This window comes from Natrix helvetica (assembly GCF_964273705.1).
Source record: "Natrix helvetica genome assembly, chromosome: 1".
Lineage (NCBI taxonomy): Eukaryota > Metazoa > Chordata > Lepidosauria > Squamata > Natricidae > Natrix > Natrix helvetica.
This window is the reverse complement of record NC_138548.1, coordinates 66,757,467-66,779,240: the sequence shown is the minus strand read 5'-3', so window position 1 is coordinate 66,779,240 and position 21,774 is coordinate 66,757,467. Positions and strand designations below refer to the sequence as shown.

At 39.2% G+C, this 21,774-nt stretch overlaps 1 protein-coding gene across 1 annotated transcript; it reads right to left on the bottom strand.

The window, feature by feature from the left end:
- Positions 1-1,545: 1,545 nt before the first annotated feature.
- LOC309384198 (cell division cycle-associated protein 4-like) lies at positions 1,546-2,175 on the bottom strand (the record flags this gene model as incomplete). The annotated part of the gene is made up of 1 exon (XM_081937427.1): positions 1,546-2,175. The coding sequence occupies one exon, from the start codon at positions 2,173-2,175 to the stop codon at positions 1,546-1,548; it is 630 nt and encodes a 209-aa protein (XP_081793553.1).
- Between the last annotated feature and the right edge of the window lie 19,599 nt (positions 2,176-21,774).

The window sequence follows — 21,774 nt, the reverse complement described above, 5'->3', positions numbered from 1 at the left end:
TCACAGCGCCCTGAAAACGACCCTTCAGGTAAGACAATGGTCATTTTCAAAACAATTAAAAAATACAACTGCAAATATTTCAAGATATTAAATAAGCAGTTTTGAGACAATTCATAGCAAAAATATATCTTCAGAAAATAGCTATAATATTCTGAACACTGATACTTTTTTTAAAAAAAGCTATAATTTTAAAAAGAAAAAACAGAAAAAACTAAGAAAATGAGAAATAGCTGCTTTACAATTTTTTCAAGAGCTCATGTGGTAAATAAACTTACAGAACATAGCATTTATGTGAAATTAAGGAGGGAAAAACAAAGCATTTTTTTCTTTATACCAAATTAATTCCATAAAACAAAACAGCAGGCACTAATGCCAGGGGTAGTTGAAAGTTTCTTAATTTGAATTAATTTGAAATTATTAATAATTTTTGTAGGGCTAGGCTGCAACTTAGTCCCTTCAGTTTGATGATACCACTAGAAGTGATGCACTGAAACTTTTAGTTCTGCCCCTTTTTCTGGGGTGGTTAAGAAAATACTTCTGGATCAGAATATTTTGAGGTATGGAATCGATTTTATGACTGGTATAAGTTAAGATGACAAGACTGGAACAAATGTATATATGGCGATCGAACAGAAGGACAGACAATGTATTAAGTAGAATAACTGTTAATGGTTGAAACCAGCTGTACATAATGTGAATATATGATCACCCTGACCCCGCAGCATTGCATTGTTTTAAATGTAAAAACAATAAAAATATATTTTTTAAAAAAAGAAAATACTTCTGGGAAATAATGTACTCATGGTGATCACTTGTTTCTGAATGGTGGTGGTACAATCTCAAGGTTCTGGTAGGCTGCAGGAAGCACTCCTAAACTAGACATTATGGGATTTGCCTTCATTTGTGGTATTTTAAAGACTGGAGTGTCTTTAACAGTTGCACCCTGCAGTTATGAGATAAGCAAGAAAGAAGAATCCTGATATACTAATTTGCCCTTAATGTTAGAACAGCCTCCTGGTAAGTTAGGCCTCAAAAATAGAAAAATGCATGGTCAGAATACAGAGTACATGATTACACCTAGAGATCTTTTGACATATCAATGTGCTGCTGAAAATTAAGGAGGTCCCAAAGTAATTTGTGATATAGAATGGGTTGTAGTAGATTTAAATTAATTTTTAAAAAGCTTGGGCATGGCAATTTAAATGTATGCTTTTGATTATCTCTGAACTGTGGCCACTAAAATGTATACTTAACAAAACTGAACACTACAAATTGTGAGTTAATTTTATAAATGAACTCAATTTTGCAAAATGATGTGAATTGGGGGCAAGTCTGTAAGGGAAGATCACGTCCAGGTTTAAGAGAACAAAATATCTCAAAAAGTTTTATTGTTTACAACCTAGCTTCTTCAAGGGATTTTTATTAGTTTCAAGATTCAACCAGAATCTCTACAAAATGATCAAGCTCATTAAGATCAGACTTACAGTTAGAATTACAATTTGTGGCTCCTTGAGGAAAGGTTTCAAGAACATCACAGTGTCCCATTTATGTATTGCCTGTCATCCCTGTTAATACAGTATCAAGATTGTAATAAGAACTGTCAACTTCTGAAAAAATATCTTTAACAGCGTCAGAAGTTTTAGTTTCTAACGTTTCAAATATTTGATCTAATGATGACTTATGGAAGTTTACTCTATTTTCTGGAATGCTATCCATCTCCCACATGTTTCCCTGCAAGCTTCTGGATGCTTGTAGTACAGCAGGCCTTAAGATGTCTACATTCTCTTGTGATTGTGTGTCCTCAAAATTCTTAGAGAAACCACTATATTCTTGAGCAAGCTTTTCTTCAGTTTGCTCTTTGGAAGAACGACAGAGAATATCTGTTGAAACAAGACAGTCCAGAGAGGCTGGTCCTGTACTCTGAGGATTTATCATCTGCCAACTTCCATCTTGAGTCATTTCTTCTTGGATCTGCCATACAGTGTTTGCTATAAGCACTGAACAATACAGATTAGGTTCAACAAGCATGTGGCAGAGCTGAAGTTTTACCAATGACATGTCTAGCAGTGACTGCCGCTGAAGGTTATACGAAGGAATAGCTTTAAAGCCAGTAAAACTTCCTTCAATATCATCTTCACCTTCAATACATTTCCTCTTCAGTCCACGTACAAACATTATGTCCAATTATGGTGCTTGATGCATATATTGTATTTGCCTCAAAGCTGTCTGTAAACCATTATTCGTTTATTGACAGAATAACTGGTGTGAACATTTTAAAGGCATTTATCCATTGTTTTTACTAAAAAACAGAAACACATACATTCTACAGATGGCTGATTTAGAACTTAGCCATTTAAAGTAGATCATTGTCCAGTCTTTGAAATGAGATGGGCAGCAAATAAATTTAATAAATAAAATAAACTGGCCCTATCTGGAATACACATTTTTAATGTACAAAATTAAATTATTATCAAATGTAAAACCTAAGCCACTCAGAGTCATACATTTGAGATGGGTGCCTATATAAACTTAACCCTAATGAACTAACAAATAAGGACTATGGGGTCTCTAAGGTCACTACTCTTTGCTTTTAATAAGGCTTTCTTAATTAAGTAGAACCAAAACATTTACCTGATTGGAGAATCTTTGGAGACCTTTTCCATGTTGCCAAGAGGGAACACTGGATAAGGAGCTCTTGGAAGATTACCAATAAGCCCTTTGGAACATATATAGGACTATTGCATATATTTGCACCATCATTTTAGAATCCTCAGCAACGGAGTTCAGCATTTTTAAAATTATTTTTGTCTTTGAGTTGGTGTTGGCTTTTGACAATGCCTTAACAACTTTCTTGGCAAGGTTTTTTGGAAGTGATTTGTTATTGCCTTCTTCCTAAGGCTGATAGAAGTGATCTTCTCCAAGATCAGCCAGCTGATTTGGTGTCTAAGGCAAGGCTACAATTCCTGGTCCCCCCGTCTGTAGTATGATGCCTTAAGCACTACAGTAAGTTGGATCTTATGGATATACTGGAGAGCCTGAAATGTAATGTATTTTTCGGACTACAACATGCACCGGTTTACTAAGATTTCGAAGAGGTCAGTAAGAAAAAAAGTGTTTGTCTTCCACGGCCCCCAGGAGCACTCTTCAGGCTTGAGCAGGGTTGGGGGAAGACAAAAATGCCCCCGTTTATGTGGAAAATGGACCATTTTCTGCAAAAACAGAGGCGTTTTTGCCTTCCCTCAGCCCTGCTGAGGCCTGCAGAGTGCTTCTGGAGGCTGGGAGAAGGCAAAACACCTGTTTTTCACCATTTTTTTTTGCAAAAATGGGGTGCAGAGGTGGGGCTTTGGGAGGCCAAAAATGGCTGTATTCAGTGTATAAGACACACCAACATTTCCATGCTCTTTGTGGGGGGGGGAGGTGCATCTTATACTCTGAAAAGTATGGTAATAACATGAAGCAGCACATTTATTTTGATTCCCAAATGCTGTAGAGCTAAATGATGCCAGTCTATCAAACTACCGTATTTTCAACCACTTGGTCATGTGGTCGGCAAGACTAAAAGCCGAAGGCGCACAGAACACTGTTACCTTCCCACAAAAGTGGTCTCTATTTTTCTACTTGCATTTTTACGTGTTTTCGAACTGCTAGGTTGGCAGAAGCTGGGACAAGTAATGGGATCTCACACCATTACGTGGCACTAGGTATTCAAACTGCCAAACTGCCGACCTTTCTGATTGACAAGCTCAGCATCTTAGGCACTGAATTAAACCTAGCATTTCATATTTCATATATGAAGGGACAAAATTGATTGTTTTATCTGTATCTCAGATAATTTACCACAGAGCAAACATAAAATAGGTACTCATAATAATAATTCAGTGTGTCCTGGCCTACAGATCAGTTATAAAGTTTGCATCCCATTTACACAATTCCATTTTAGAGACTTTCTTAAGAGCAACCACTTTAGATTACTAGGTTTTTAGAAAGAAATTAGGACTGCAGAATTGATGTATCCCTAGTGATTTAACTGTCAGCGAGAATTACTGTATATATCAAATCAATAAAACCTATAACTGCAGATTCATTTTATCAAGTTCTATTCGTATTTAACAATTTATTTCAAAAGGTTGTATGGATACTTAAGGCCAAAAATAGGGAGCTCCACTTTTTAATATAATGGTTATGACTCCTTGATAAGTAAATAACTAGATTTCTCAGGAAAATAATAATTGAAGCCATGGATAATGGAATATATCTTCATTTTAGCAGGATTTATATAAACAGGCATATATAAACTATGAGATTATTTGTATATCGTTATTTTATGAAATTGTTATTAACTATTTTTCTCTGTTTTATTCTTCTTTAGATATTGTAATATTGTAAACTTCCCTAATTGGTTGATGGCTGAAATGGTAATTTAATTTACCAATAATTTGGGAAATTAAATAAAAATAAATGCATAAATTAAGTCATTGTGCATACATGTAATAAAAAAGTCAAATGCCTAGGTGACAATTATACAACCATTTTCTCCTATATAATTTTTGTTTATTACTCAAATTGTGAAAGATTGTTAATTTCAGATTAAAATTGCATTGTTTTAAGAATTCCTTGTACAATTATTTTGACTATAGTAAAAGAATTAAGTGTGAAAGCAGTCTGTTAGGAGAAGTGTAGCACTCTCAAAAGCTACCTTCAAAGTGTATGCATAAATATTTATAGTCCAAGCACAATAAATATCAGCGTTTCATGAGACAGCTTTGTGCAGAAGTATGTAATTTTCGCTATATCATTTTATTGGGTAGGCAAAAACTCAAGTCATTGATTTGTGTGCTGAAGTAATTTTAAAATAAATGGAAAAAATTCTCTGCACAAAGAAAAGTGGATTTGTTGCAGGGTTTTCTTTCCCAAAGTGCTATGTGAATTATTTTTCCATCTATCTTCTATTGGATTCTAGGTTTCTATGGGCAAAAGTCCACTGGAGAATGAGGAGATACAATTTTTGGCAAATGTCTATTTTCATCTGTCTCCTGAAAACTGTTTCAAAGATTTGAAACTGGAACTATAAATAATATGTTGTCTTCTTCTTTCTCTGGCAGGAAACTCAAATGGAGTTCAGACTTTCTGCAAAGAAAAGAAGCCCATATATCCCAAGTAACGTATGTATTAATAATTTATTAAGTAATAATAAATAATGAATAATAATTTATTATTACTTTTTACTTTAAGGAGTCATGGCTGAATATTTGCTTCTTCCTGACTTTAGGAAGGCTATATATTTTTCTACAATAAAAAGGTAAAGGTTTCCCCAAACATGTGTGCTAGTCGTTTCTGGCTCTAGGGGGCGGTGCTCATCTCCTTTTCTAAGCCGAGGAGCCAGTGCTGTGCAAAGATGTCTCCGTGGTCATGTGGCCAGCATGACTAAACGTCAAGAGCGCACGGAGCGCTATTATCTATGTATAATTTGGAATTCAAGTACTACATTTTTAATAGGTAAACCAGGCACTAAATGATCAGGACAAATTTTTGAAATTCGCTTTGTTCACTATATGCATTTTCAGATTTTTTAATTTTTTAAAAAAATTCTTCTAACTTTATATTGTATATATTCTAACTTTGTATTCACACAGACACCATGGGTGCATGTGACTGGCGATAGCTAACAATATTCCATTTAGTCAGCCAATAGAGAGAAAAGTTGGGTTTTGAGATAGTTCATGAACATCATATGTACTTCTGTTTTTCTACAGAAAAGAAAATTTGTAAAATGATTATTTGAAATAACAGGTAATCCTTAACTTACAACAATTCATTTAATGACAGTTCAAAGTTGCAATGGCACTGAAAAAAGTGACTTGGACTGCAAGGCGATTAAACCGGTCAGTCCTAGAGGAGATCAACCCTGACTGCTCTTTAGAAGACCAGATCCTGAAGATAAAACTCAAATACTTTGGCCACCTAATGAGAAGGAAAGAGTCACTGGAGAAGAGCCTAGTGCTGGGAATGATTGAGGGCAAAAGAAGGGGATGACAAAGAATGAGGTAGCTAGTTGGAGTCACCAAAGCAGTAGGTGTGAGCTTCAATGGACTCCAGGGAATGTTACAGGACAGGAAGGCCTGGATGAACATTGTCCACAGGGTCACAATGGTTTTTTTTTAAAACAAAGTTTTATTGGTTTTTAAAAGAAATAAAAAGGAAAGGGGTGGTGGAATAGATTACAAATTTTGGCAGTTACAGCATGTAGGAGGTGTCCCCTCCCCCCGTGCTCATATTTTCCATTTATACATAGATAAGTTTAACACTACATAATAATATTTTGTCAGCATATACGTTCAGATAATAATTTCAATCAATTTGTATCAAGCAGATTTTCTTGTTCATTTTTGTGATCTGAGTTTTCTTGGTATTGCCCCTTCTCCCCCCTCCAGCAGGGCTCCGGCCCCTCGCGTGTCCTGTAAATCTGGTGTGGAGTCATCGAGTTTATCTAGGAGTGCTTTATTTTTTTCCATAAAGGCCTGAGCCTCTATGGTTGTGTTGATTCTAACTCTTGTATCCTCCCAGAATATTAACATGCCTTCAGGCATCAGCCATCTGAAAAACACCCCCTTCTGGTATAACATCTTCGCTAATTGTGAATAGTTTTTTCTTTTCTCTCTCACTTTCTTAGGGATCTGTTTCAGAATGGTTATTTCTCTATCTTGGTATTTCAAAGCTTGCCCCCTTTGTGCACTCAGAATCTCATCTCTTGTAGTCTTTCTAAGAAATTTAATGTGTACCTCCCTTGGAACATTGTGTGTTCTAGCGTATGCTGAGTTTACTCTATAGACCAGGTCCAAGTCCCACCCCATCTGTTGTTTATCTTTTTGAATATATTCAGCCAAAAAATTTTCATGATGTCCCTTAAATTTTCATCATCTGCCTCTACCACATTTTGAAACCTAAGGAAAAAGGACATTCTTTCAAATTCCGTTTTCATCTGGTGGGTCTCAAGCTCTTGGTACCCCTTCTGCACCCCTTTCACCTCCCTCCTCATCTCAGCCATCCCCTCCTCCAAAAAGTCCAATCTCTGTGCATTTTTACTCGTCTGGTCTTGGTTCTCTTTAAGCTGCTCTTTCATCTCCTTTAGTTGACTTTTTATGTCCTCCTGTCCCTTTAAAATTTGTTGGAACATCTGTTGAAAATCCGTCTCAGAAGGTTTAGGCTGCAACATGGAGGTAAGAGTCTGTTGTGCACTGGGACTGGATACTGTAGATGTCGGGGCAGAGACAGCAAAGCCCAGCTTCCCCGGGGATGGTCTTTTAGGTGGCATTATGATGAGCAGGAAAAGTACAAAGTCAATACAGAGAGGAAACAATTGGAGAGGAAAACCGCCAAGAGAGATTAGGAGGCAAGGAGTCCAAGCAGAAGGGAGCTCTCTCTAATTATAGCTTCTGGCAGTAGAGTAAAAATCCTTTATTCCAAGCGGAGTTCAATAACAAGAGATTTATCTGAGTGTCACGGAGACAAAAGCAAGATGCCGGAAGTTCTATGGGTGGGGTCAAGTTTCAATGTCTGTGAGGACGACGGAAGTGTGCCATCTTGCCCTGCCAGCTTCGGGGTTGAAAGGCATAACAAAAGGTTTTCAAAGTTTCCAAAGTTTTCAGATCATCACCTCATTTATAGGTTTGCAATCCAAAAACCGCCTTTGTTATGAGCGTGAATTCATTACTTGGCTCTCCCCCTTCCTCCTCCTCTAGAGCAGAGAGGAAATAGTTTATAGCCGCCTGTCCGAGGGGAGGGAATCCCCCTCCCTCCAGTCACGCTTCTCCAATCCACGTTGAAAATGACTCTAAAAGCAGCTGGCAGGTTTTTTTTCCTTTTTCGAGCAAACAAGGGAACGGGGGGAAGTTTCCACCTCACCACACAGCAACTGCATCCTTCAGATCATGCGTTCTTCCAGCTGCCTCCTCACGAAGACGCCGCAGCGCCTCCCCATCATGCCTCCTGGTGCCTAGGGCGATGCGGAGAGCCCCTCTGGCCGCCGCCGACTCAGGGGATCCCCGCTACGCCACCCCTTTGGCAGGAGCCCCTCCAGGGCGTCCTATGCCCCCCAAATAATGGGAAGCCCACCAGAAGAGCACGGGGCGAGCAGAGCCTGCCCGTCGTGATCAGCAGCCGGAACCGGAAGTCGGGGTCACAATGGGTTGACTACAACTTCACAACTAACAACATAAAATCTTAAAGGGTACATTTGATAGCTACTTCAAACTTGAAGGCTGATTGCACTGATTGTACAAACTGATTCTGATATAGGAATAGATATATTTCCCATCCCACAATCACATAGCTTCACTTGCTGGCATTTATAAAACAAATGCTTCTGTTTGTGTTTTCTAAAATGCTTTTCCCCCCTCAAATATTTTGCTCCTCTCACATTTTGATTTAATACTAGAAAATAAATCCAAACAAGTTTTACAACGTTGTTTGTTGAGACACAAGATAACATACAATTTAGCCTTCCTAAAGATAAGTAATATTCAATATCTATATACTACTTGTTGTCATGACCTTTAACTGGGGGTAACAGTGCTTCATAGAGCAACAATCATTGAGCCAAGGTAACTCAAATGGGCTAACTTACAGAAGGCCAAAATCCAGGATCAGTGACTTCTGAGGGAATGACATTTGCAAAGTTGTAGTGGTTTCAGTGGTACTGGCAGTAACAACAGTGCTGGGTTGCTGCTGCAGTCATGTGACTTTTGTTACATACGGATGTACATTGTTAAATTTACATGTTTTCACATGCTCACCGGGAATTGGTTGCCCAAATCCCAGTAAGTTTAAACAACTGTCATTGGCTGGCTGGGCTGCCAAAGCTCCTTAATTTATATGTTTCCACATGCTCACCAGGGATTGGTTGCCCAAACCCCGGGAAGTTTAAACTACTGTCATTGGCTGGCTGGTCTGCCGGAACTCCTTAAAAGGCAAGCTCCAGCAGCCCACACGGCAGAGCGCAGTCACTTACTCTTGCAATAAAAAGTGCTGAAACTCACTCGCGCCTCTTGCCTGCTGCTTCTCGCCGATCTAACACTGGTGACAAAGGACAAAGGGACCTGAGAACCCTCATTGGACAAGCAGCCATTTCGCACAAGGACTAAGACCCTGCACCACAGCACAAGATGGGATCGCAAGCATCCCCTGCACCAGCGATTTTCGACCTGCAGACGGAGGACTGGCACACATACATGGGGAAATTCCGGATGTTCCTGGAAGCCAACGACTACCAGGACCGGCTAAACAATAGCAAGCAGGCATTATTCGTAACTTACTGTGGAAAGAAAATCTGTAAGATGGCACAGACGTCGATTGCCCCAGCAGACGTAGAGACCATCACATGGACAACCCTACAACGTGCCCTGGAAGACCACTATGCGCCATCCACTGCCCTCATGGTGAACGAGTTTTACCACCAGTGCCAATGGGAAGGAGAGACGGTGAATGATTTCATGGCCAGCCTTCAAGAATTGCAACCCTGTGCAAATTCATCAACCCAGAAGAAATGATGAAGGACCGGATCATCCTAGGAATGAAAGACCTCTCCTTGCAAAAGAAACTGCTAATAAGAAGGGGAGTCTCATTCAAGGACGTGATCGAGGAAGCCCGGGCAGCTGAGTTGTCGGATAACTCGTCAGCGCACATAAGGAAAACCAGTGGGGTTCACCAAACATTCAGGGAACTCTACTGGGCATCTGAAGTTCTGGAGTACGACAATGAAGGGGACGATGCTGACACCCTCCACCTCATGTACCCAGAGAGGAGACAAAGCTCATGGGACGTAGAGGGCAGGCAGCCACGTTGCCCAGGCTGCATGGGATTCCATTCAAAAGCGGCGTGCCGTTTCCGGGAAATCATCTGCCTCAGATGCCAGCGGAAAAGCCATATTGCATCCCAGCCAACCCCATCCCATCCAAGACCCATGGCTCCACAGGGGAGACAAAACAACCCATGACCCGGCCAACAGTGGAATAGCAGAGAGAGGAACAGTACCAAGTCCAGAGGGAGATCCATCACACCACTGTGGGCCACTCAGATGCCTACGAAGGGGAAAAGTCCCAGCCACGGTGACCATTGAAGAGGGACCATGCAAGATGGAGCTGGACACAGGATCATATTTTATGATTGTGTCCTGGCAGACCATTAAGAAATTGAACCCGACAGCCAGCAAGAAGCTCTTCAAACACCAAATGTCCAGCTCAATGACTATCAGGGGAACCAGATCCAAGTCCTAGGAAGAATGGAGGTTGAGGTGGTGTTCCACAAATTCCAGGGCCATCTACCCTTCACAGTCATTACCAGCCACCGACCATCTCTACTGGGAGTGGAATGGTTCAAGCCCCTGGGGCTAGACATCATGGGCCTGCATCGAATCTCAACCCACGACCTGGATCGGTTACTGGCAGAGTTCATGGACGTCTTCGACTGGGGCCTAGGTAAATATACGGGGAAAGCCATTTCATTTAACCTAGACCCCCATGTAACCCCATCAGACTCAAACCCTGAAGGGTCCCCTGTGCTCTACGGCCCAAGGTTGATGAGCAATTGGACAAACTAATTGCCCAAGGAATCCTTGCGCTGACCGACCACACGGTATGGGAAACCCAATAGTCACCCCCATGAAGCCAGATGGTTCCATCCGCGTCTGGGAGGATTACAAGTGTACACTGAATAAGGCCTTATAGCAAAGCGTGTACCCGGTGCCAGTTGTGCAACATCTGTTGCATTCCCTAGGAAGTGGGAAAATATTTGCCAAACTGGACCTGGCCCAGGCATAACAACAATTGCCTGTGGATGAAGCCACCGCAGAAGCACAGACGATTGTGACCCATAGACTGCAGTTTGGAATCAGCCTAGCCCCAGGTCTATTTCAGTGTTTAATGGAGTGGCTTCTGCAAGGAATCCCAGGGGTGGTCCCATACTTTTACGATGTATTCATTTCAAGGGACTCCATAGAGCAGCTGATGGAAAGCGTGCGTGAGATTTTGGGAAGGTTCAAGGAAAAGGGGCTTAAAGTGAACCCAAGAAATGTAAAATTGGTGTGAGGCAGGTAGAGTTCCTGGGATACCTCATAGATGGGTTTGGCATCCACCCCACCGACAGCAAAGTAAAGGCCATTAGAAACGCCCTCACCCCAAGGAACAAGACAGAGCTCCAAGCCTTTTTAGGACTATTGAACTTATATAGTATTTTTTTTTACAACAGAAGACCACCATTGCTGAGCTGCTGCACAAGCTCCTGGGAAAGACAGCGCTGTGGACTTGGGGACAGAAGGAAGACCAGGCCTTTGCAGCAGTAAAAGAGCTCCTACCCTCCAACAGCGTGTTCATCCAGTTCAACCATACTTTGCTGGTTCGGATCACCTATGACACCTCCCCCTTTGGAGTCAGAGCGGTCCTCAGCCATCGCCTACTGGATGGATCAGAGGCTCCCATAGCTTATTATTCCAAAACCTTTTTCCTGGCTGAACACAACTATAGCCAGATCGACAAGGAAGCCTTAGCTGCAGTCGCAGGGATCAAGAGATTCCATGAGTATGTGTATGGTAGACATTTCGAACCCATCACGGACCATAAGCCACTGCGGGGACTCCTCGCCGGGAACCAACAAACTCCACCATACATGTCCCCAGGGATGACCAGATGGACCATTTTCCTCACAGTGTACGACTACGAGCTGATCCACTGCCCAGGGAAGGACATCAGCCATACTGATGCACTCAGCCGTTGCCAGTTACCGGACCTGGTGGAAGACCCTGCCCCCCCCCCACGGTACTGCTAATTGACATACAACCAACCAGCCCAGTCACCGCCAGGGACATCGCCAAGCACACACAAAAGGACAAGGGCTTGTGAAAGGTTCTGAACTGGGTGTTGAGGGGATGGCCACAGGAGAAGCTGAGTGATGAGTTCCAGAGCTACCAGAGTAAGCAAGCAGAACTATCAACTATCAAGGGTTTCTTGTTGTGGGGGGAGAGAGTCATCATACCCTAGAGGCTGTGGAGGCGAGCCATTGAAGCCCTCCACGAGGGTCACCCGAGGATAGTACGGATGAAGGCAATAGCCCGGAGCTACATCTGGTGACCCAATATGGATAAGAACATCATGGAATGGGTAGCCACTTTCAGACCGTGCCAGGAGACATGACAAGCCCCACCCCGGGCACCAATGTGAGAGTGAGAAGCAGCCAAGGGACCGTGGTCACACATCCACATCAACTTCATGGGACCAGTGGAAGGGCAGATGTTCCTGATCATGGAGGATGCTTACTCCAAATGGTTGTTATCATGCAATCAACCACAGCAGAAGCCACCATCAGAGATCTCTGGAGACTTTTCGCGACCCACGGCCTACCTGAAATCCTGGTCTCTAACAACGACCCACAACTGACTGCCAAGACGATGGAGGCATTCCTCGCAGAGCAAGGGATCCAGCATGTTCTCATCACCCCATTCAATCTGGAGAACAATGGACAGGTCGAATAAATGGTGAGGCTCACAAGAGAAACCCTTACCCAAATGGGATCAGGAAGCTGGCAGGAAAAGTCGAACAATTCATTTTCATCCAATACATCACCCCCCCCATGCGACCACCAACAAAAGACCAGCAGAGCTGTTGATGGGGAGAAGACTGAGGTCCAAACTCGACCAGTACCACCCGGACTATCTTCCAGAGAACCCCCTGGATTCCGCTTGACCAACCCGGGAGTTCAACATAAATGACCAGGTATTTACCCACAACTATGCCGGGTACCCGACTTGTCTGGCAGGCCGAATCATGGCTGTCACCGGGTCGAAGTCGTACCGAGTGGAGCTAGAGGATAGACGAATCTGGAGGAGGCACAACGACCAGTTCTGACACCACCTGTGGGACGCTAAATTGAGGAACCAAGGTGATTGGACCACACCCGCCAGCTCAGAACAACTCCTGGAGAACCCCAGATCTCCGCCCCATGGAGCATGCTCAACCGCCAGCTGGGAAACAGATGGGCAGGGACCAGCCCCACCAAGCCAAGAGATCGAGGGACGACTGTTCAACCTGAGCCACAAACACGTACCTGCATCCGAAGCCGTCCCGCAAAGAAATGGCGTCTCAGGAAGGACGAACCAGGGTGGAGTTCCATTCATGGACTGAGGAGCTCTAGAAGGTTCCTTCCCAGGCAGCCGGAGGAACAGCAGGCTCGACTGCACCGGCCGAACTCCCAGGGACAAGTGATCTGCGCAGGTCAAGTAGGAGACCGGCGCATCCTGCCTACCTGAAAGATTACGTCACCTACGTAGGCCGATACGGGGATTGGACATTGTTCATTCTAGGAGGAGAGGGGTGTTACATATGGACGTACATTGTTAAATTTACATGTTTTCACATGCTCACCGGGGATTAGTTGCCCAAACTCCAGGAAGTTTAAACTACTGTCATTGGCTGGCTCGGCTGCTGGAGCTCCTTAATTTGCATGTTTTCACATGCTCATCGGACATTCACATTGGACATTGTTCATTGTAAAAGGTGAGCTTCAGCGGAAGAGCGCACACATACTCTTGCAATAGAAAGTGCTGAAACTCACTCGTGCCTCTCGCTTGTTGCTTCTTGCCGATCTAACAACTTTCATTTCCAATATTCCATGACTCTTTCCCAGCCAAACTTGCAATTCCTTGCTCCCTCTCCTACCCAGCAACAGCAGCCACTTATCTGCTTGCTGGGGGAAAAAACTCAACACAGGAAGCCAGCATGAAGTTGGAAGCCACTCCTGCCCCCATTGCTTTTTTGCCTGTCTATGGTCATTCTATTTCTCTGTTTAGGTGAGGAAATATCTCTGAAAGACAGCCCTATGGCACAGATTTGTTTAGTATGAATTAAAATGCTTATTTTCCTTGTGGAGAATGTTGTAGCTGACACCTATTATAGCATTCAAAACTAATCACTTTTGTAATCTACTAATACTAAACAGCCTTTGAGGAAAAAAGCATCATTTGGGCAAACATCTTTCTAGTAGAGCAGTTTATAATTTGAAATCAGCCCCAAAGTTTTTGTATAAAAAATGTTCTCTAATAGCTTGTGAGATCAGCCAGGTGAGGATGTTTCTCAGGTAGTGGTAGTAGTTCCAGAGTTAGGCTACCAGGGAAAAGTGAAAGGTGAAAGGAAAGAAGGGAAGGAAAGGAAAGAAAAAAAGAAGAGAAGAAAAGAAAAAAGAAAAGATTGTGTTTTATATATTTCATCTAAACAACTTACATTAAAGGATATACTCTTTTATTAGAACTACAACATTTAGTCCCAACAACTTTTAAAATATGTACGTACAAGCTACCCATCATTTTTGAAAAGTATACATAAAAATTTCATATTTTTGTACACTCATCTGTGGATAAGTCAGACCCAATTTGTCGGTATATTTTGGCACTTAAAATTATCAGCTTATCCACAACTGTATATGGTAATAAAAACAAATTAAGGAATTGTTAGCTGTGCTAACATGTAGTTAGGTGACATTTTGTAATATTGGGTAAAGAGAGCTTTTATACTAAAAAAAACATCTCTAGTGCTAGAAAAACATCTTTGTCTCTAGGGAATCTTCTTTTCAGGAAACTCGAAAGTTTGTTCTTTAATGTTGGAAGGTGAAGAAATTTAAGAAACAACTGCTGGTGATGATTACATTACTGAAATAAGGTTATATGTGAAAAGATGTTCAATAGATGCAATATGCAAGCTACCCAGTTGCAAAGGTGCTCTTACCACCAAACAAAATGTTTATTCTATGCAGGAACAACAAACTTTATTCTTTCTGAACGATACCACTTATCAAAACCCTACTTGTTATATTGGACTATGTTAGGTTTTTGAAAGCAGACCCAAGTATAATGCATTGAATATTCTAGTTTGAAAAATACTAGAATGCAGAACAGGTTAGCTGAGCTAATTCTATCCAGGAAGATATAAAGCCGATCCACTTAGCTTTGATGTCAGCTTAGCGACTGAGCTTCACTTTTCAGCCTTCTCCCCTGATAAGAAAAGTTACCTGAATCCAAAATTGAATCAACTACTGTCTGCCTGTTGGCGTCCTTCAACGTACCAATCTGAGCTTGGAATTTCTGAGTTCAGAGATATTGTTTGAAAGTTTTTTTAATTTGTTTCTATCTCTGTTACTATTTCTGTTTACAGATATTAATGTGATACCAGTTCCATTCCTCTTCGAGTAGCACTCAGAAGTTATTTCCTGAAATCTTTGTGCTTTTTTTTTCTTCAAAAGGCAACGGTACTGTTTTTTCCTTGAGGAGGAAGAAGAAGCTCATCCAAGAAGCTTCATCAGTTCTGATGAAATGATCAGAACCAATGAAGCTTCTAGGACCTGGATAACTGAGAATCTTTACAGACACTGAGATCTTGGTCTTTTTTAGATTTAATTTAGTTTCTTTTCTCTTGTTAACAATTTCTACCATTCATTTTGACACCTGTTTTAATTTCTTCTGTTTTTGGAATTCAACAGTCTCCTTTCATATCAGCATCTTTAATTTCATTCTACAGTTTCTACAGCAGGGGTGTCCAAACTTGGCAACTTTAAGACTTGTAGACTTCAACTCCCAGAATTCCCCAGCCAGCAGAGCGGGAGTTGAAGTCCACAAGTCTTAAAGTTGCCAAGTTTGGACACCCCTGTTCTACAGTTTCTCTTGTTTACTTTCCTGACTGGTTGGATTTGTCCTTCCACTTCAGTTTGACTTGGAGCTTAACACATGAGCAATTCATTCCATCATGGCCACATCTTTGCTGTCATAACTTGCTTCTGCTCTACATTCTTGTGTCAATAATATAGTTAAACTGATTTTTATCTATTCCATCTGGGGATGCCAATGATATAGGTATTATATCAATAGTAAGAAAACTGATGAAGAAATCAATGGTTTGGAAGAAACTGATCAGTCATTTTCTTGTTTCTTTGCTGTTTCTTAGGTCATATAGTTCAACTATTTTTCTTCCTTACTATTTCCAATTTTTGCATTTCAGCTGTAATCACAAACAACACATCTTGCTTCCATGTTCTGTTGATTTCAGATTGAACTTCTCCATAAAACTAATCAACTCCCTCTTCTTCATCAGTGGTTGAAGCACAGGCTTGGACAATCATCATATTAAGGGGTCATCTGCAAATCAAGTTGACATTCAGTTGATATTAATAATAATTAATGTTATTCAAATTGATATTATTCAGTTGCTGACTGAATTGCATTCAAATGCTGACATTGATATATTCTTCCTGACTATGAAAGCAATGTCATTTTTAGTTCATTTTTGAGTCTTCCCCAGGAACATAATTGTGTCATCCAGCCCGAGGGGTCCACCATCCACTGTGCATTGCCAATCACATTAACTTGAATATCCACATTGTTTTCTTGCCTTCTCCTATGCAGTTTGAAATGATTCCTTTCCCATTGTCACTAAAGTGATCATCTCCCTCCAGCATTTTCCTCTACTGTTGCTGCTGATATAGGTGCCTACTTGATTTAGCTGGGCAGCTGGGATAAGCTTAACTGCCTGAATAACCCAGCTGGGAACATATATTCTTTCTGTAAATTCCCAGCTTTCTATACTCATCTGTCCCAGGATTTTACTAACACTACCACAGTGAGGCAGCATACCAAAATTTGAAGGGGTCACTAAATAAATATATAGAGCCTATTGAAAAATCTAGTCAGGGGGTAATGACTATGATCAAGCCTTGTTCCTTTTTACATGTTGGGTATATCAGCAAAAGTGGTTGAAGCCACTTTGATGGCTTATGATACCAAAGCTTTGTTTGATTCAGGAAAACCTATGTTAATTTAGGTTAAATGCAGCACCATGACTGCTTAAGTTTGGTATATTCATTTCCTCTTGACTAAACTAAGCTTGTTTAACCAATACCAGTCTGTTATGTACCAAAAGCACAACAGATATGTGAAATAGAACATAAAAATATCAGGTTTATTTGAAAATACATTATTTTCTTCATCCAGGCCAAGATATGTTATATGTCTTAGATATTGAAGGCTGTTGGGCTTCATACATATTTTATGGAAAATATGTGCCACCCTCTAGTACTATCTTCTGTTCAATTGTTGAGTAGGCATATGGGAATGTGTTCAATTTATGTGCCCAATTTAGTGACTAAATATAAAGAAATTATTCCATTTTGAAGCTACTATGAAGGCCAAAATCTTTGACCATCTTGAAAATTTACGTTAGTCTTTAAAGCTTTCATAACCATAGGTCAGACATTTGTAAATATATAGTACAATTTCTTGACAGAAAAAGCTTCAGTTTCCAGAATTTTGTTATAATAATAGCATGGAGAAGAACCATTCCAAAAAAGTTCTATTGTTATCTCTCGTTCGTTTCCCCCCCCCCCATGTCATATCTATCTTTCTGTGTGTGTTTGCATGTGTAAACATACACATACATTTCTGATTAAATGCATAGCTAAGATCTATAAAGGTCCATTTGAAGTTAATAAGGACCAAGAAAACATATTTTTGTATTTATACATGTATTTCATTCATTTTAGTGATGATACCCAGTAAATGGTTTATAGTAGATATACTGACCTAGAACAGATTGAGTTAGTCATACTTTTGTTCCATGTCTAACCTCAGACCCACTTATTTAAAACAAACGCTGTCTTCATCTCAGAAATTTTGTTTCTAAATAAATCCTACCAGAATCTAAATCTTCTTATGCATCACCAAGCTATTAACGTGATGATTCAATCAACATTCTAACACACTGAGTGATAAACTTGTTGTTAATAAACAATTTCGTACAATTGCACAGTATAACTTTAGCTTTTAAATCTGATACCATTCATTGTCAGCAAATTTCTAGAGCAGTACTCTGTACATGGTCAGGGGTTTATCTGCCACAATGTGCAACAGATTTTTTCCCCCTGCACATTGGGATCACATAACAGATTTAAGTGGATTATGTTGGAAAGGTTAGGACCAAGAGTAGGAATCTACTTTAGAAGTATTCATTGGGTGATCATTAAGGTTTCGCTTTCTGGCAAACCACAGAGGGATGTTGCAATAGTAAACAAAATAACTGAAAGTGACATGGAGGGAGTGGTAAGTCAGCATAGCATTTGGAGCCCCAGGACACCGCATTTACTCTTTGAGAAATAGGTTAAAAAGTGGAAAATCATAATAATCCCCCCTTCACTTGGCAAAGATCATTGATACCCAACTGATATCCCATTTCAACAAACTGTGGCTTCTTTGAAACCAAACATTATATGGCATTGTAATCTGATAATATAAATAAATGAATCCATGTATTCTTCACAAGTGGATGATGTACATTTTCATAACTGTTGATGGTAAAAACATAGTATTGCATTGTTATAAAGAACTTTCAGGTATTAAATCTTCCCTTTTTCTGAAACAGTATAAGGGGAATAAAAACATTTACACTTGAATCTATTCTTTTCCCAAAAGACAATAGGCTCCTTAACACCTTTTGTGAAGCATCACACTAAAATATCAAAAGACATTCCAGCAAATATTGTATAGATTTGCTGAAAAATTGAAAATTCTTCACTGGTAGGGAAAAAAATAATAATTTAACGATGCATATTTGCACTTTTTATTTCATTATTGTTATTTTTCTTGACAAAGAAAGGCCTTTTGTTCAGATTTCTACCACAGAATCACATTTTGTGACTTTCTACTGTCCCCTAGTGGCACGTTAATCTTTCTACCTACTGGGTTATTGTCATTCTATATTGTTTCTGTGGTTTTGTGTGTGGGCATGTTTTCCTGCGACTATCATTAACGAATATCTGAACTGTTACCATGTAGCCTACCAATTGCACATAGAATTGCACCAATGCACTTTAGTTCAAATGATCCTTTCATGTATTCTTAAACAATATAAACAAAGCACAAAGCCATATGCTATCTATATCTTGCATTACTTCTTTATAGTAAACACTGCATAGTTCTAGATGCTAATTCTATGATGATAAAAGTAGAATATTATTAGTTGTGACAGAGTTTATACAGTAGCTACAACAACTGAGATGTAATATGTGACAGGATGGAGGGTTTTCATCAGTGCACTTGTAAGCATCTCTCCATTCTTTTCACTTTCTCTTCCATGCGGGTCTGTTATTTCCCGAGAATGTTAGCAGATTTGCTCATTAATGATGGATCTCTTGTATGGAGGTTTGAAGATTTTACAGGTTATGTATAACTATATTTTAGATGTTTAAAGATATTATAGACTTCAAGAGATGTTCAAATTGTTTGCTCAGTTGTAATTGCTGTACCACAAACCAATTTATGCTTTTCACACTAGGCAAAACTTCCAGATATTCTTGAAGATCTGTGATTGACAGGAATGTTATTCTAACATGAAGACTGAGATTTCTTGATGTGTCCCTAGTAGCGTTTCTTCCTTAAAGAATATCCACCAGTTTGTTGTGAATAAAATTAATTTTAACTCAAAATAAGAAGAAATGATAACAAAATAAAACAGTTACTATGAATGTTTGGCCATGATAGTTAAAGCCTCATTAGATTTTTTTAGAAAGTTAATCTCTTAAAAATCAAACATTCCAAAATTGTTACAGTTTTTGGAATGGCAAGCTAATCTTGTTATTAGTGAGAAGAGTGAGAGCCTTTTACCTCTGTTCATTAATTTATTCTGTTTATGATGTCATCATCTGAATTTACAGTCAGTGCAAGTATGGTTTAGTAACAATGTATTTTTGCTAGAAAACAAAACAAATGTGGGTTTCTAAGGTCATATGGTAACTTAATGAGGTCTGCTTAAATGAACCTGTGTTTCATTAAGATCTCTCAAAACAAAGCTTTAGTTTGCAATCCTGTCTGGCAGAAATACTCAAGATTACAACCAATTCCACCAGTTTTACTGAATGCCATTTGAAAATGGAAACCAAAGAGCTTACAAGCTGTTTCAAAGGAGAATGAAAACAAGCTAGATGGTTTCCTGATACATAAACAACAAACCAGAACATCAGTTTCGTGTAATATTGTGTGTCCTTTAATTCTAATTTTTCAAATAACCTTATTTTTTTTATAATCCATCAGAATCCCTTCCACATGTTAAAATAATAAGCAGATACCATTTAAGATAGCAAGCTGTATTGTAAACATAGATAGAAAGTAGAGATAGAAATAGAGCTGTAAACAGTGGGATAAAATACAATGAAAACCCTACTTTTTTATTTAGATATTTCAAATTTGCTTAATTGAATATTGGTATCATCCATAAATGAACCTTGACAAGAATATTTTGATTTTATGTTCTTACTATTTATAATATGTGATAAAGTGATTAAAATTATTCCTGAATTTAATTTTAACAAATAAGAATAGGATGTATTGAAAGTGTTCTTAATCTTAAAAAAATAAAAACAACAAACTGCCGGTCCAGTAGAATAAATACTTTACTTCTTTCTCAAACATCTTGGAAAGAGGTACAATATATAAATTTTAAAACCCTGCAAATAACTTCACAGATCAGTGAAGTTATTCATAGTGTATACTACAATATCATGGTAGAATACATTTCCTTTTCAATCCAAAATTATAAATACAGTATCAGAGATTACCAAATTCTAAACATTCTCAAAATATTTGAAATAACTAGTTATATAAATTCACATGTTTATTATAAAATCAAATCCAAAGGTACATAAAGAATTTACTAATGGATGAGAATAGAAACCTTAACTGTAGTATTAAATTCAATGAAAATGAAATACAGCAGTTTGTGTGTGTGTGTGTGTGTGTGTGTGTGTGTGTGTGTTGATATCGCCACTACACTCACTTTCAAAACATTCGAATGTTCATTGATTTCATATTAAATGAAAGATTGGAGTCATTAGAAATTTGTTATAAATATGTTATTGTCCTTAGTGACAACATTACACGCCTGCTCTCTGCAACAGCCACACAATTCCAAAATAGGGAATTGTTACTGCTTTAAAGTATTACAGGAAACTACAATATTTATACTTTTGTTGTATTTTCTAGCACCATTCATACATCAAAACTGAATTGTCACCCAGCTGTAATGGAAATAATAATAATATAACTGTATCTATTTTTTTAAAAAAACATTGGGCCATCAATAAAATGGAAACCATGTTTAGTGAATATATATTGTCATCTCAGTATTTTTAAACATTCTTTTAAATTAATGCTGCAAAGAAAATATGGTGTGGACTGTATGATATCAATCAGACTAATGTAAAAATCTTTGTTAACAATAACTAAATCCTGGGACTCCACTCTATTTTGCTAGATCATTAGACTATCCATTTAACAATATGGAAATGATGACCTTGAATCAAACTTGATCATTCAAATCACGTTTTCTACAGATTTTTCTCGAAACAGTTCAAATGCAAAACTGTTACAAAACACACGCACATACATTTACCTCACTTTATGAAATTGCTCAGATCTGCTGTCACGATCGTTGCTACAGTGGGTGCGCTTCACTGAAAAGAATGAAGCAAATCATGCCTATAAAAAAAATCATTTCACAAATTGCTTTCCTGGAGCCTCATATAGACTAAGAGGACTTAAAAGGCATGGACAAGCTAAAAGGATGGTATTAATCACAACTAGAATGTTAAGTAGAAATTAAGACAACCAAGGAAAGTTGAAGTTTGAGGTCTAATCTGAGATACACATTGAGAAAGTGCTTTTTGTTTGTTTCTTAATTTGTGGTAGGTACTAGCTTA